Raw genomic sequence first — 16,572 nt, 5'->3', positions numbered from 1 at the left:
CAGAAAACACAGGCATCTCTGTTTCAGTGGAGAATTTTATTTTACCTTTTAGTTTCTTTTCTTCTATCTACTTTTGGTGCACTGCTGAATTAATTCAGTTCTGAATGTACAGTATTTGTGATTTAGCAGCAGTAGCTGTTTGTCATTGACCTCAATGCCATTTAATTTGTTTAGAAGCTATCTTAATTTTCTACTATATTGTAGCCTTTTCAAACCACCTCAACCACTTTTCAAACAGTAATTCGCAACAACAGCTGGATGACCTTTTGTGTGCTCTCAGTCTGTTAATAATAGGTGGGAAATTGTGACAATGTCTCTGCTCATTATTTGTTTGTATTAATGTCTTTTCATACTATATTCCCTACTTTAGATTTATTCCTTTTCAGAAATCAATACAGTTCAGTCTATTTCACAATTAAATTCTCCAAAATCCCCTATGGCCTGTACGTCTTAAATGTATATTGCTACATTAAAATTCATAGGGTCCTCTTTTTTTTCCACGTGCCATTAAATGTGGAAATATTTATTTTCAAGTGCAGCCAAAATGTGAAATTACAATATATAAAAGAAAATGCACCGTCAATACTACAAACTAGTAATTTTCTAGAAATTACTTGTTGTTTTAATTTCAGATTTGGGGAGTTTTGTGAGGGAGAAATGTGAGTTTAATGACTCCAATATCATCCAATACCATTTCAAATTAAAAGCCTACAATAAAAGGAAAACACGAGCACATGATGAGATAAAGTCACATTCTTTTAATATAGCCTCAGTAAAGCAGAATGTAAAATAACTGTTCTAAGATTAAAATAGCAGACATAAAATCTGAAGTTCCTCATTCTGTGTAATAAAAGCAAGCACAAAGGAAAGGTCATCAGTTGAGGATGAGTTCTTTTTTCTCTCTGTGACAGATATCCAGGCTTGTAAGATCTGAGGCAGCACTATTTCACCGATACAAACCTGGCCTCTCCTATTCATGCTTCATGTTATTTCTCAGCCACCAGCGGTTTGCAACTTCATTACACCTTACGCGATTGTCTCTCTCCTGATCTCAGGTTCATTAAAACCCTCTTGCACTCCTCCTATACAGGGATGAAACGGAAATAGATTGGAGACCACCATTAGCTAAGGAACATTTTGCTAAACTACATTACTCTGGTCTTTAGTTACAAGAGAGCTCACACTGCTCGGCATTATGGCCCACAACCTTCCACAGACCTGTGAGACAGTAGAGCCAGTGGTGTAATGTCTAACTACAAGGGATGTTGGAAGAAAAACTAAATTGCTTATTACTAAAAATTCTCAACAAACCCAACATATTGTAGGTTTTAATAACAGATGGGGGGTATACAAAGAGAGACAGACAAGAGAAACAAGTGGGGATGGAGTCAAGATGGAAGCAACAGTGCCTCTACACTTAGAACTACACTATGTTTCAGGCAGCTAGGGTTACCATTAATTGCTCATGAAGCTTAATGCTTATGCCTTAATAATCCTTTTCCAAAAGGTTATTATTTAAGATTCATCTTGCGCAGAGAGAGTGAATATTTGAATATCCCAGATACCTTATTTCTGTGTCTCATGGCTTGGTTTAGCCGGGTTATTGTCAGCTGAAGATGTGTTTCCATGCATAAACAGAACAATTGAGACGTTGGTATTTGACTGTACACATTGCTAGGAAAACTGTACAAGACAATCATGGATGAGGAAGGATAAGGAGACAGATTAAATGAAAGGTTAAGAAAGTGAAGCTGATGAACATGTACAGAGAGCATGTAGAGAAACACTGACGCTGACAGACGGACAGCATTACTGGGCCCTTCAGCGTCCATAAAGGAGATGTCACTAATGGGCCTGTCAGGCCACGGTTCGCAGCCCTAATCAGCACTTAGACAAACAGTGTCTGCTCACAGTCTGCCATGCCCCGCATACTGCTCCAAACATCAAGCTTTCATCAAGGCTTAGTGAGCCTTGTCTGCTGATGCTGCTGCAGATATCTTCTCTCTGTGTGTTTTAATGTCTGGTTACGTATGTGGATTGGATGAAACAGGATAAGGTCGATTGAAGGGCCTTGCCCAGATAGGCTTGACCATGAAAGTCTGCAATGGTAAAAGAGAGGGGGGGGGAGAGGAAAGCTGCAGATGTATCTTTGCATTAAGCAATTTCCAGCTTCAGGGGAACTTTAAGTTTTCCCGGCTATGATGCAAGACCAGATACATTCGATCTTCCTTACCCGTTGATCCGTGCCCAAGTTAAAGGAATTTTTCTGCATCCTTTCCCTCACGCATGTCAAAATGGGTCTCAAAATCTTACTGTTGAAACATCCTTCCCAAATACCTTTTTTTTTTCTTAAACATTTTCACATTCAGTTTTTGTACAAAATTAAGTCACTAAAGCAGTTGAGTGGAAACATGTCATAGCCAGGTAGCAATCTAATCTAAGATTCAACTAAAAGATGATATCACAGAAAATAGCGTGACATGAAGAGCCAGATGGTTCCCCTATGCAATGCTATTTCTAGCTCATTTAAACTCAAATATACTTTTTAAATCATCCATTCTTTCAAAATTAAAAATGCTAAGCATTTCTCTTACTATTCATGCTTTAAAGATGCAACAATCAGTTACAGTTTAAGGAAAAAGCTCTCAAAAACTCAACACAAGCAAATTTCCTTCATCAGGACTGTGTTGATGTGATTTGATCAGATACGTATGTGGCATTTTTTTGGCATTTCATTAGTCAGTAACTATTACAGACAAGAAAATGTGGATTTAGAGAGGAGTAAGATATGCAGGAATGTTCCAATAGCAAAATCGACCTGGGGACATGACACTTTTGCGTCTCTTTACTGGTCCACCAGGATTTCCCATATTTTGATCAGATGTGGTCATAATTGGCCTTGCAACACAGGGAAACTCCACAGCCTGTTACCTCATTTTATATGCGGTCACCTTCATCCAAGTGAGCTACGATCACTTCAGATCAGTGACAAGAGCCCAGGAAGAAAAACAAACAGAGATGGTTCCAACGTAAAATCAATAAAATGCTTCTAATTCTGGCAGAAAAGTGTCTCCTCATGTAGGATCTTACTGTGCACTGTCAGAGTGTGATTTCACTCAGGATTAATCTGGTCTGCAACGTAAGCCCACTGAAACTTTCCTTACGTTGGACGTTGCTCTGTGAGTTCAGGAGGCACTTAGCATACGTGGCCTGCAGCACATAGCGATCCTCAGACACATCAGTCAGCACCGTTCACACATGAAGCCTCTGCCAACTGCAGTGTGTCCTTGTGAGCAACACTAATGGAAACTGTTAACAACCCAGAAGCTAAATGAGGATTACTGTAATGCAGCAAGTCCTGCCCCTGCATTCAGTAATTCTTTTAACTGTCTCTCTTTTCTAATGTGATTCTTTTTCATTCTAAACAGAAGAGAATGGTGATTTAGTTTAAATAATCAGCTATGTGTCTTCTGAAAGTATTGTTTTTTTTAATAATGACAGTGAAGATATGTAGAAGGCTGAATTATCATAACTGCTGTTTGATGCAAAGTGTCCATTCTTCACGAGTAAATAGAGATGTAATTAGCAGTAAAAGATGAAACAAATTACTATGATCTGTTTCCTTACTTCATTCTTTCTCCATTAATGACTCCTTAATGGGAGATATGGGTGATAAACTACTGGTTAATGATCTGTTGCAACACTAAATTAGTGATTTGTAAATTGATAAGATGGGGAAATGTGTTTTGCCCTCTGTTTGAGGGGCAGGTTAGCCGCTTTGCAACAGGATTTTAGTGTCTTGATCAAAGATAATTCAGCAGTTGTGGCCACGTGGGGATGAGACTCAGGTTTAAATGATTACTTGTTTAATTACCCACTCATGCTCTTGTTTTTGCCGCGATCCCACAGCCAACTCTCATCGGGTCACTTCTCGTAGGTTGCATTCATCTGTTCATAGAGATCTATATTATAGTGGGCTCTGTGTGTTATTTCTGTGAGGTGGCACCAGTCGTCTTGTTGAAGTGGCTGACATGGACTCACAGGCAAGTTCAAGTGTTAGCACACTGCAGAGTGCAAACATCCTAATGCGTATCGTCCCACTCTGCACACATGCATATCTCTCTCTGTCAGTCATCTCAACTTATCAGTTTCTCACTTGCACAAAAACATACAAATTCACGCCGCTCCTGTCCTCCCTCCCTTTCACACTCACAAGCGCAGTGACAAACAAATGTCTTCCTTTTGCCTCGCCGTTTTTTTGCTCAAAGAAGCAATCCAAGAGAATCTCGGCGTGGGTTTGCAGCCGAGGGAGAAATGCACCCTTTTTATTTATAATTTGCTTTAGCTGGATATGGCCAGAGCGTCGCCCCGCTGCCATGAAATATCAGGTACAAGCTGCATGTGGATGTCTGGGAAGGTGCCGTTTAACACGCACACATGTGCGTAAACACGCACATACCAACACACACACACACACAACTGCACAACCCATCTAAGAAGATTTGCCTGTCACACAGATTTGTTTAAGCACTGTGATGTATTCCATTTTGCAGGTTTGGAGTTCAGAATGTATCATGCAGACAGACACACAGTATTGTTTATCTGCTGCTCATTCAGTTTCCTTTTTGCTGCCTCTAATTCTGTTTATCTTTTTTCCCCTCTACATACAATAGGCGCGTTCCCTCTTAAATTCCTCCTTTTTAATGCAGTTTTCCATCTCACTGCTCTCCCATTTACTAAGCTACTGCCTGCTCTGATTTCCAACATTCTCAGATCAGCAGGAGCTCATGATTACTTTCCATAACCATATAATGTTCATCTCGGCCAAGCACATTTAAAAGGTTAGGCATGATTTGCCCTGCTTTTGTCTGCTGAACGGTGGAGCATGTACAGTACAATGATATCTCCTGTTTCCAATGCGTGCTACCATGTCAGTGATCCACTAGCATCATCTAGTGGCTGAAAGTGGCTACTTCACAATGGCTGGAGTCAGTGGAGTCACAGTAAATGGCATTATTCCACACAGGATGGAAGAGATGGGTTCACGCTGGGAAATGCCGGAGCACGGAGGCATTTAGTTTAAAAGCCTCCGTTAAAAATGAGGCCGATGGTGTCAGAGGCTAAAATCATAGTGCTTTGATCACAAAGATGAATGATGATTTAATGAGTCATCGTTTCACAAAGGGGTGCAATGAAAGGCAATATAATGGAGAGGGTCCAGGGCTTGCAGACGACAGGAAATGAATGCCTTCATTCTAAAATGCTGTAATATATTAACACAAACAGCATCCTAAGATCACATGCTTAAGTTGATCTTTCTCCCTTGTGTGTCTCTTTCTCCTCATCTCTCTTATACCCATAAACCTGACAGACTCAAGAGTGTATTTTTGTAAACATGAGGTATGACTTGAGTCAGTCAGCGGCGGATGAACAGAAGTTTTGTCTCACGAATGAGTGTGGGAGGAAGGGGTGGATGGAGAGGTATTATATGAATCTGAATAGCTCTGAGCTCCATCTGTTGTGTGCTATAGAGATGATGAGTCATTCTGTTTGGTACAGTGTGGGTCAAAGCCACCCCAAATACCCAGCTTCATACCAACATACACACCCATGGATAAACGCATACACTGATACTTCTGCTGTGAATTCTCTGTCAATTTCCCATCATGCATCTGTCCTTTGTCTACAATATAGTGAAGGCTGCTAGGTCTTAGCTGGTATCAAAGATTAGTTTTCAGGCCATGTCCAAGTCATCCGCTGTGACAAATATCTTAACCCTTCAAGTGTTGCTATGGGAGCTATCGTGTTTTTTATTTCACGTTCCTCTTCCTTGTCGAAACCTTGCTTACATCGTCCACACTGCACCTCAACCGCTGACAGTTCAGTTGAAGATATGGGTGCCTAGCCTAAAGCCACTAGCTTTAATTGGCTAGGTCAGTTAGGCAAACTTCTTTTGAACTCCACACACTCAAACTGTTTTCATTTTCAAACACGTTGTCTACCGAGGCGACAGACCGATTAGCAGACTTGGTTGATCATTGTCCAAAATATATATGTTTATTTCCTGATAGAATAGATTGATTTCGAAATACGTTGGCTCTGATGCAGGATCTCTTTGTCTATTAGTTTACTAACTGTGCCACCCACAACACTATTTGATTGGTCACATGTCTTGAATAATAGAGTCTAAACACAAAATAATATGAATCTGCCATGAAATGAAAGTTATCAAATAAACATTATGCAGTAAAAAGTATGATATTCACCTCCAAAATGTAAGTGAGTGAAAGTCTAAAATAGCAGAAAATGGAAATACTCAAGTAAAGTACAAGTACCCTAAAATTGTACTTAATTACAATACTTGATCAAATTATACTTACATATATGTTCCACTCCATTACTGAACATTCTAAATTTTGATACTATGATTTTAATTTTTGCTGCGAATTTATACCATTTCCAATCACAATCAGTCTCTCCGAGTTCTAATAATTGGAATTGCTATTGACCCTTAAAAGAACACATAATTCGGTCCCTAGTTTACAAATGCAAACAGCTCACACGTTTGTACTACGTCTTGGCAGACTCTGATATGTAAAATAAACTGGTTAGGTTGACCTTTAACTCAGTAACTTTCTCTGTCTTACGTTTGGTTTTGGCCACGTGACAGTTGGCATCTAAACTGACATAATTCAGCTCTCTCTGTGGAACGTTTCTCATAAGGTATCCATTTCCCACTCCCATCGCTGTTTTCTCATTGTTTAAAAATCTTTCACTTATACATTTTTGCATCGTGTTTCTGAAAACTGTTGACTGCTGCTGCCACTGATAAAACAAGACTGATGAGGGCAGAGTTAGCAGGCCGTAAAATCAAAACAGATTAAAATGAGATTAAAAGGTCATGTCAAGCTGAGCAGAACTTCAGCAGCAGGTTTACCATTTCGTATGACACTTCACATTCCTTGTAATCACTAAACAATTGTTTATGTAAAATATTTTTGATTTATGCAGCTCTAATCTTTACATGTGAACCTTAAACTGGCTTCAGTGTCGTCCCCAAGATCTAAGCACCAATTGGCCCCTGGATGAACTGACCTAAATCACTTTCATCACTTATAAAACTGGACTCATTTTAGGTACACAAGCAAAAGTATGACATACTCTCACCCATATAGGCCACAAAGGTCTGTGCTTAGAGTAATGGTTTGAGGTGTCTTCTGGTTAGTTTCCTGTTTTATTTTGTAGTTTTCCTCCCCTTGTGTCTGTTTCAGCTTTTCATTTCCTGTCTTTGTCTGTTTTCCCTCCATTTTTGATTGCTTTCCCCACCCACATTGTTTTTACCTGTCCAGTCCCATTTTGTCTATGGACACCTGCATTCTCCTTGTGTCTTGTTAGTTTGCGTTTGCTGCTTTCATTTTGCTCCCTCCTGAGTTTTTTGTTTTCCTTCATTCCTTGAGTCCCCTGTGTTCCTTGTGTTTGCCATTGTTGATTATTTTTTCTTTGCTTGGACTCCCAGCTGCCTTGTTGCCCCTTCTGGATAATTTCTGTGCTTGGACAATTAATACCTGGACTCCCAGCTGCCTTCTGTTTGTTTCCATTTCCTTTGAGTAAGTTTATTCAATTGAAGATTTTTGTACACTTATTCCTCAGAGTCAGAGGCTGCATATTGGGTCTTCTATTTTGTAACTCACAACCCGCAGCCCCGTGTAGTCAGAAATAAATCAGATTAGATGCTGTCCAGAAAACATTGGTTGCAAAATTGTATTTCTGGAAATAGGAAGCGGAGGAATAGGTTATGGAGGTTCTCTTACTGTGTTATGTCCTGTCATCACTTTCCTTGTTGGACATCTGACTCTGTCAAACAGATTCCATTTAAAGAGCTTTATGCATGTGTGCTTGCATGCGCGTGTTCCTTTTCCTTAAGATTTATTCTCTTTAAAGCAATACACCGCTAGTCATTAGGCTTCCCTAGAAGCAGGTGTGTGTTTGTGTGCGTGGGTTGAATTTGACAGCAATTTACATGGTTAGATAAGTGTGCAAATGTATCTTTTGGACTTAAAAGAGAGCTAAAGACTGACAGAAGGAAAAAAGGTGGAAATGAGAATGCGAGCAAAAGAGAATTACAGTGAGAATATAAAAGCACAGAAAGTGTCAGAAAATGTGAGAGAAGAGAGATTGGTTTTCTTGTTTTGGTAGGGCCATGCAGATTATAGTACAGTTTTCCTCCCTCACACCTACCACTCATGTATTTGTATTGTGAAAGAAGGTGTGATTATTTTTTTTGAACCGGGTAAGAAAGATTAGATGTGTGCTGCAAAACCAGAAAGGCTGAGAATGACGAGCAGAAAGATGTTAAGTAAAGATCGTGGTGGTCCCCCATGGTGGTTTTCTTTGGTGTTATTGGGCAATTCAACATGGATGTTTGATAGAATATTATTTTTACACAAAACCCCATGGAATGGAGACATCCATACACATGCACTTTCAAGTACGGCAAGATTTATGCACAAACTTTTCCTAGCGAGGATTTAAAGGCCAGATGTTTATTTTCTCCTTTTGGCTTGATTCACATGGTAACCACTGTTTTGTTTTGGGATACTGGGAATGACTGTGAAGGGCATGAAATTAGTTTTGGACTTTAAAGACTACGTATCAGGTGATGGAAACATGTCATGTGTCACCACAAGCTTTATCACCTAAATTGACATTCATAAAACAGTAAAGCAGCCTGTCAGTAAGTAAGTGAAGCCTTATGAAGGAGTTTCCCACCCCAGGAGAATGTTTCTCCACCAGAGGAGTTGGTTGGCTTAGTCTAAAGTGACTCTTGATGTGTGTCCATGATTTTAAGTGGTCAAGTGATGCTTTTCACAGAATGTTCTGGAGAGGCCTTATACTAATGAATGAAAAGTATTCAACCACAGCAGGTGGAACGAACAGACCGTTTTTCCATGTGACTTGTTACACACCAGCCATACCTGAGATTTGGAAATGTGTGTGATCAAACTGTAATGAAAACCTGGTGAGCTTGAAGCAAAGAGATTTCCAGAGACTTAGGCTGTCTTATGCAGAAGGGTTTTATTGTGGCTTGATGCATCAAGTAGAAATGAAGATGAATAACACAAGTGAACTGGATAATATCACCATTTCTGGAACGGTTTTCCTGAGAAATCCCAAGTTCTCATGTAATGAACATAACCCACGTGGATGCATGTTCAATAATTCAAAATGTAGTGGAGTGGGGGCGTGGGGGTGGGGGTTGCAGAAAATTGGAATACTCAGCTTCAAGTTTTTTTGAGATCATCAGTCTCTTGGCCATGTAAAAAACAGTCTGACCTTAACATAGACAGCAGGAGCTCATGATTAATAACTTAATACAAACATTTGTGAATGTCATTACTTCAATACCAACCCCATACTATACTTCAAAGTTTGATTATAACAAAGTCATTTACAATTCCAAGCAAATGCCTGTTTCACAGGGGATCCCATTATACTATCAAGAGATTTTATTGCCGTGGTAGAAATGCCAATATCAGTCTTAATTTTGCTTGCGACACTTGACATTATAAGCAATGGGTCTGATGGAGGTCACTGTGTATACTTTGGTCTGAAAAGTTGGAATTGTCAAACTGAGAACTGGCACTCAGAGCAAGGGTATATCTCACTTCACTCACTTGCCGTTTCTCCCTCCTCAGTCCTCATTTGAACTTACATGCCATCCCAAAGCTCTTGTTTCTGCTCTGAGGAGTGAGTACGAAGGCGTGAGGAGGGACCCCCCCCCCCCCCTCCGGATCCTGGGTGTGATCAGACTCATCTTTATACATCACAGCATCAATGGAATATCATAATGGAGTCGAGACAGATAACAGATTCAGCTGAAGTTTTTCATTCCTAAGTTTTATAATTTACTTGTTCTGATTTGTCTTCTAGTTAGAAATCTGATTTTGTTAATTGTACGTCTCAAGAACAAAAGAACCGTCAACCACAGTATTTTTGTGATCTTTGATTTCCTTCATCAGCTTTGTTATGAATGCAATTAATGTGAGGCTGATAATTCTTTCTGAGTGCAGGTTTGATTATATTACATTATTTCATTTTTCCCTGAAACATTTAGCCTCATGAATAATTTCCAGTATTCAAAAGCCATCATAGTCATATTCTGGGTTATTCAATAATGATTTAACAATCAGAATATCTGTATACAGATGTAAATACTGAATAAATAATAAAAGCACACAGTGCAATGAAGTTTTTTTTCTTTTTTTATTTAGTGCTGATGAGTTTGATTTTTGTTTTGTGAGAAATTTAATGTGCCATTTCTTCTCTAAGAAATAGAACACATATATAAATAATGTCTTTGTGTTATATACTTTGCCCTTAAATCTTAAATTTGAACTACAGTACATGTATAGAGGGTTTAGTGTGATAATATACTGTGTATGTTTGGCCATCAGGTGTATTCAGGCTGGGCTGCTCTTTCCATTTGATATCCACTGTGGTCCCGGCTGACTGTCCCAGCTGACAGCGAACGTGGCTGAACTAAAGCAAAACTAAACTGAACTAATCATTGCCAATCTTCTTTGGCCTAAAAGGCACATGGCTGTCCTAATATAACTGCCACATTTAATTTCCATCTGCCAGGAGGTGGCAAGTGAAGATCGAATGATGAGAACTGATTAGCGGGATGTGAGCCAGTTTGACAAGGATAAATTAAGGTTTGGATGGTCAGGAGTGCAAGGACATTGACATTCTTGGCGGCATACAGATGAATAAGTCTATGAATGCAAATATTCTGTGCACATGCACATTAACGATCTTCTTCTGGGTAGTTGTCTTCTAACCCCCATGTGTTTTCTATTTCTCGTTGACTTCCTATTGCTCATCCTCTTACACACTATAACAAAAGCATAATCTTCTTTATTGCCTTTGATTGGTCACGCAGAGTCGAAGCCTGCAGAGTGCTTCTATATTTTATGTGCACACACATACCCACGCACGCTAATGTGCTTACAGGTCAAGATGTGTGAACGTCCCCAGTTTGATTTCGTTCTCCCCTGATGGGACTCGACCCTCTATCAGACCTCATTTACCTACACATTCCCCTGATTGGTATGGGCATATCTGTCGATTTGATTCGGTGACCCAATCACAAGGCCCCGGAGGTGCATGCTAACATTGTCAAGGATGTAAACAACATGCACACACGCATGCAAAGAAACCCTCGGCACAGCAGTACTACACACATGCACAGTTATATACACACACACGCACAAATACAGCTATTTACAATCCATTACTGGATCTGGAGGCAGCTCTGTTAACAAAGAAGACTCTCATTTGCAACACCTGCGCTGTTCTGTTTAGTGGGTTAGGTGTGATTTGTCTTTGTTTAGCATATTAACTATTTGTGGGTTGTTATGTCTTCCTCCCTACTCCTATCTGAGATTTATTTGATTTTTTTTTTTTTTATCCTTTCCTTTCATTGGTACCCGGCCTAGTCTGATTGTAAATTTGAGGGGCCCAGGTGCACCATGGTCTCTCTAATTCTTCAGCATTCTGTTCTCAAAACACACAGAATGCTGAAGAGATAGGCAGGTTTTCTTGGCTTTGTTTCCGTTCTGGTTATTTCCTTTTGAATCTTTTGGTGGGTTATTGGAAGCAGTCCTTTCTCTTTGTTAGGCTTAGCAAGCCTGCTTTTCCTATAATTTTTAGATCTGAGCCAGCATGGGCTTAAAGCTCCAAAATGTGATTCACCCAGTATTTCGGAGGTGTGAGCGAGATGAGGTATGATCAATAATAGTGGTAATTACTAACACACGCGCTCAAAATCAAACACTATTGTTACTGTAGCACTTAGATTCTCACTCTCTTTTCAATGACAGTCTCACGCATTCAGGTGTACACACATATACACAAATGTGCATGTGACAATCCCGCATATTTGTATTGTTATTGTTCTCCGAAATTCTTAACTGCGAGGAATCATGTGCCAAACTGTTTGGTCTTAATAGGGCTGAGTGGGTGTGAATATGGGTGTCATGAGAAATGGAGTTTGTTTTGTGAGGACTATATTTATCACAACTTGCATTATTAGAATTGCCTTGAATTAGATGACTCCTTTTCCTGTAAACCACAGCTCAAAGTGCATGGATACTATAAGCAGAAACAGTAACATACTTCATATACAGATGTACATTTGTTTCACTGAATACAAAGAAAACAAAAGTATAAAATATCAATTTAAAGTAGTAGTGAAACAAAAAGTAAACATTAATGCATAAGAATTATTTATGTCATACATTGAGAAAAATGGTTCTCTTTGTTTTCATCCTTTTGTATGTGCGTTGGTCCCTGAGCTTGTGTGTATACTGTTTTCCCATCATCCCATGGCTCATAAACCTGAGTTGTATTTCATCAAATTCAGCTGCCACAAACAAGCTTATTCCCTAATTGGTGCTTGAGCTTTTATATTGCTTGCATTCGCTCTCAGCCTAGCAGTCTCCCAAAATGGTCATCTGAAAAAGTCCCCCTTTTAAAGAAGAAAAAGAGTGTCAAAAATTCTGCATTAAGCATATTTTCCCTTCTCTCTTCTCTCTAGCTTCCCTTGCAAGGGGATTTTGCACCCTGAGACAAAACAACATTTATGGGAGAAATTTCTGATTCACATTTTTACATACTGCAAACTTTTGCGAACAAAACTCTCAAACAAAAGTGATCTATTCTTTTCTTTGCTTCAAACCATTCACAAATAATGTCTTACAGCTGCACAGATGATGCCCACACTTGTCTTTCTCTCATATTAGATGACCAGTCTAACCACTGTAGGGATGGTCTTGTATAGTTATGGTGCTTGGTAAAAGTTGTTGCAGTTACAGAATTTTTTCACTTCAACTGTAAAATTTCATTGATCCTCCATCCAATTTTCGCTGTTTTAGTAGATTTTAATACAGTATTAGCTGTATTATAGCTTTTCACCCAAGGATGAAAATTTCCACATGTAGAAAATGGGTTTTAGCTATGGGTTTATACTGGTTTATATTGAGCTTCAGGGCGGCACGGTGTTGCAGTGGTTAGCACTGTCGCCTCATAGCAAGAGGGTTCCAGGTTCGAATCCCGGTTTGGGCCCTTCTATGTGGAGTTTGCATGTTCTCCCTGTGCCTGCGTGGGTTTTCTCTGGGTACTCCGGCTTCCTCCCACAATACCAAAAACATGCACATTAGGTTAATTGGCTACTCTAAATTGCCCCTAGGTGTGAGTGTGAGAGTGTGTGGTTGTCTGTCTTTGTGTGTTGGCCCTGCGATTGACTGGCGACCAGTCCAGGGTGAACCCCGCCTCTCGCCCGTAGTTAGCTGGGATAGGCTCCAGCCCCCCCGCGACCCTGACGGATAAGCGGTATAGAAAATGGATGGATATTGAGCTTCAGAGCAGAGAGCAGGGGGAAAAAATCCTGAATGTTGATAACGGGCTGTAACAGCAATAGAAACATGTCATTGTTCAGTACAGGTCTCTCCAATCACCTTGTTTATTGGACAGAACACTGAGATCTTTGTAGCTCTAGCAGTGGCCCACATATTTACACTACTGCTCATGTATTCTGCATGTGATGCAGAAAAGCTAAAAAGCCTTCAGAAGGGAGATCTGGGAATGAGGGAACACAGTGTTTGCTTTGTAGTTTTGCCATCTCTCAGTTCAGTTTTTTTTCATTCCCTTACTCCCTTATCTCATTACTAGGATCATGTGATCTCACCATCTATCTAGTTTATTTAAATGAGAACAATAGTGCTCTAAAAATTTTAGACATGACTTTTTGCTTTTTATGGATTTTCCTACTTCAGCTACTTTGAGTATTTTCCTTAATATTTCTGCATAAAAAGGAATCATTTTCCTTCTGTCTGTCCCATCAGGTAACTCGCCTTCAGAGGAGTCAGAGGAGCGCGATAAGGAGCCGAGGACGCTGACCTACCCAGCGTACATTGCCAGTCTGTTGGACACAGGTGCGAAGCGCATGGCGGCTGGTGTCCGTATGGACTGCACCAGCCAAGGCCAGTGCCCCCGCTCCTGTCACCTCTGTCACATGAGCCCGAGGGCGGTGCAAGGGCGGCAGCAGTCCGAACCTGTCCTGCTGCAGATCACCAAGGCCACACCCATCTATGAACTGGTATCCAACAATGAGACTTACCAGGTTTGTAGTGTTTATCGTTAACTATCTGGGACTGACATAATGGGTCTGACACAACAATTGCTTACAGAGTGCATTATATCACTTTCTGTAATCCAAAGCCCTTGAAATTGGTGGCCTCTTTCTTTCTACTGAAATCGGTAATCTCACTTACCTTTCATGTTAATGATTAAAGGAAGCATTCATTGCTCTTGATATCCTAAAATCAAAGTGGTTTTACTTTGATCTGGAGAATGTAAACACATAAACCAATTTCGTCGACTTTAGCATCAGAGGACAGCAGCTAATAATACAAAAATGTAGGCAGAAGTCAAGGCATGTGATCTTTATACCTCAGTCTTAAGTGGCACCCTGTGGCAAAAGTCACCATCTGTCTGTGAATACATGCATCAGGGCTGAAAACCTCAGGGCCTCATTATGGAACAGGTTAGAGAGGAAGAGGACTTTCTGGGCCTTCAGTATCAGGGCTTACTCTAATGGCTGCTGCTGTGCCATAATCTGCCTTGCTGTGCTTTGACCCTGTCAATACTGTATGTCGATACTGCTTCCACTCCTCCAGCAGCAGGAAAGGTTGATATGGTGCTGTGGTGTCAGGCTTTCATCCTTGAACTCAGGCAGACAGATACAACTGCTGTTCCTAACAAGTCCTCTTTGGAGGATGCTAGTGCTTGAATGTATAGCTACTAGTATAAACATAATGCACAGGGAAATTTCAGAATAAACACACTTTTTGACTATTTGCCTTCATAAAACATATAATTCCTTACACAGATATATTTATCATGATTTAATTTTTTAAGATTTAATGCGTAGTTAATTTAGTTGCATTTAAATATTGATTCAGTTTTTGTTTTTGTTTTGTTTGTTTTTCCTCCTCTCTCTTCATAGGCTCTCCAGGAGGCGATGATGAGCATGCTCTGGTGTTCGGGGAAAGGTGATGTTATTGATGACTGGTGTCGCTGTGATTCCAGTGCTTTTGGTGCTGACGGACTGCCCACCTGCGCCCCACTTCCCCAGCCTATGTTAGTAATTGAAGATTATATTACATTTTCTGCAAGCACATCACTCTAAAATGGGGTATTTTAAATAATATTTCACTGGCACAACTCTTTGTCCTACTGTAGCAGTCTCAAACACTTATTATCAGGATGCATAAATTTTGTTATGACCAAATATTACAGCCTGATTATTGAATTGACCTGCTGGGCACAAGGACAGAGGCCCGAAAGGTCAGGGGCCCATTTGGCCAGAGCCTCTGTTTGGCTGTTAAAAGATCTTGTTGGAACACCAAAAAGCCGAGAAAGAAAATATATGAAAATCAGTTTTTTTTATCTAAGCGACATTTATTTTACAACATATGTGTACATATTCGAAATTGGCCCTTTACATATATGTCTTTCAATTACATAACATATATGCTATACATATATATATGAACTTACGAAGGAGACAATATAAACTCAGTTACATTCCACCACTGCTTAGGAAGCTGAAACTTTTAGCACCTAATTTGAGACTTTATTAGCCTCGCATCATCATCTTCACCAAAAAGAGGAGCATCTTGTGAATCCTGAAATCATAAGATACATGAGCATTTTAACACTTTAACAATTCTGACGTCCTTGGCTTTGTTTCCACGTTGGAAATGAGAAAATTCTCAGCCCATCGTTTTTTTTTTTTTAGCGATCATTTGAACGATTGTGGCAGTTAACAACACAGCAGCTTTGCACCATGTTTTAACTTGTTTAAACAAGACAACAGAACACAAGAGCAGCGTCACGCATGCAGCTGGCGTAAACACACTTTTCACTTTCAATGCATTGCGGTTGTCCCGCTCCGTTTCATCACACTTTGGAGCCCCATAGCCTTCTAAGCCGGGTGTCTCAGCTCGGCTTTATGAGTCGGTAGTTTGCCCGTCGCCGCAATATGGATCGAGTTGATGATAGATGATAGAATGTGAGGCCACTTTAAAAATTGCTTCATGCAGTAAAACAATCAAAATCTATTGTCTTATACATTGAATTTTCTTCTGCAAACCTCAATCGGTATTGAATTAAAATAAGTACAATCATAAATACATATGGCATACATGAAACATATATTCTGCATATATTTGGATATATGTTCATATATTTCCTTTCCGTGTGGGGAGAGATGAGATGCTACAACTACAAAGAGATACAGTACGAACACAAAAATACATCAAACAACTACAAACACATTCAAAACAATGTCAGAGACATCAAATAATTGCCATGAGATTAAACACAACCAAAAAGCCATGCAACCACAAAGAGACACAAAATAACTGCAAAGGCAGCAACGTTTGTAATAATAATCTCCCCAAGGCTGAGTGTCCTGCTCTTATGTTGGAGGTTGTTGGGTGGGACATT

The 16,572-nt window shown here is 39.9% G+C and overlaps 1 protein-coding gene across 6 annotated transcripts in view; it reads left to right on the top strand.

The window, feature by feature from the left end:
- The window catches only part of astn1 (astrotactin 1), a 356,774-nt gene that overhangs the window by 299,381 nt on the left and 40,821 nt on the right, over positions 1-16,572 (top strand). For all 6 annotated transcript variants that reach the window (XM_046409632.1, XM_046409630.1, XM_046409633.1 and 3 more), the window contains 2 exons: positions 13,905-14,182; positions 15,068-15,201. In XM_046409632.1, the coding sequence (XP_046265588.1) occupies positions 13,905-14,182; positions 15,068-15,201 (412 nt within the window). The remainder of the gene's footprint in view (positions 1-13,904; positions 14,183-15,067; positions 15,202-16,572) is intronic.

Source organism: Scatophagus argus, chromosome 13, assembly GCF_020382885.2.
Source record: "Scatophagus argus isolate fScaArg1 chromosome 13, fScaArg1.pri, whole genome shotgun sequence".
In the NCBI taxonomy this organism is placed as follows: Eukaryota; Metazoa; Chordata; class Actinopteri; family Scatophagidae; genus Scatophagus; species Scatophagus argus.
The sequence above is the reverse complement of the archived record's forward strand: the minus strand, read 5'-3'. Positions and strand labels throughout refer to the sequence as shown.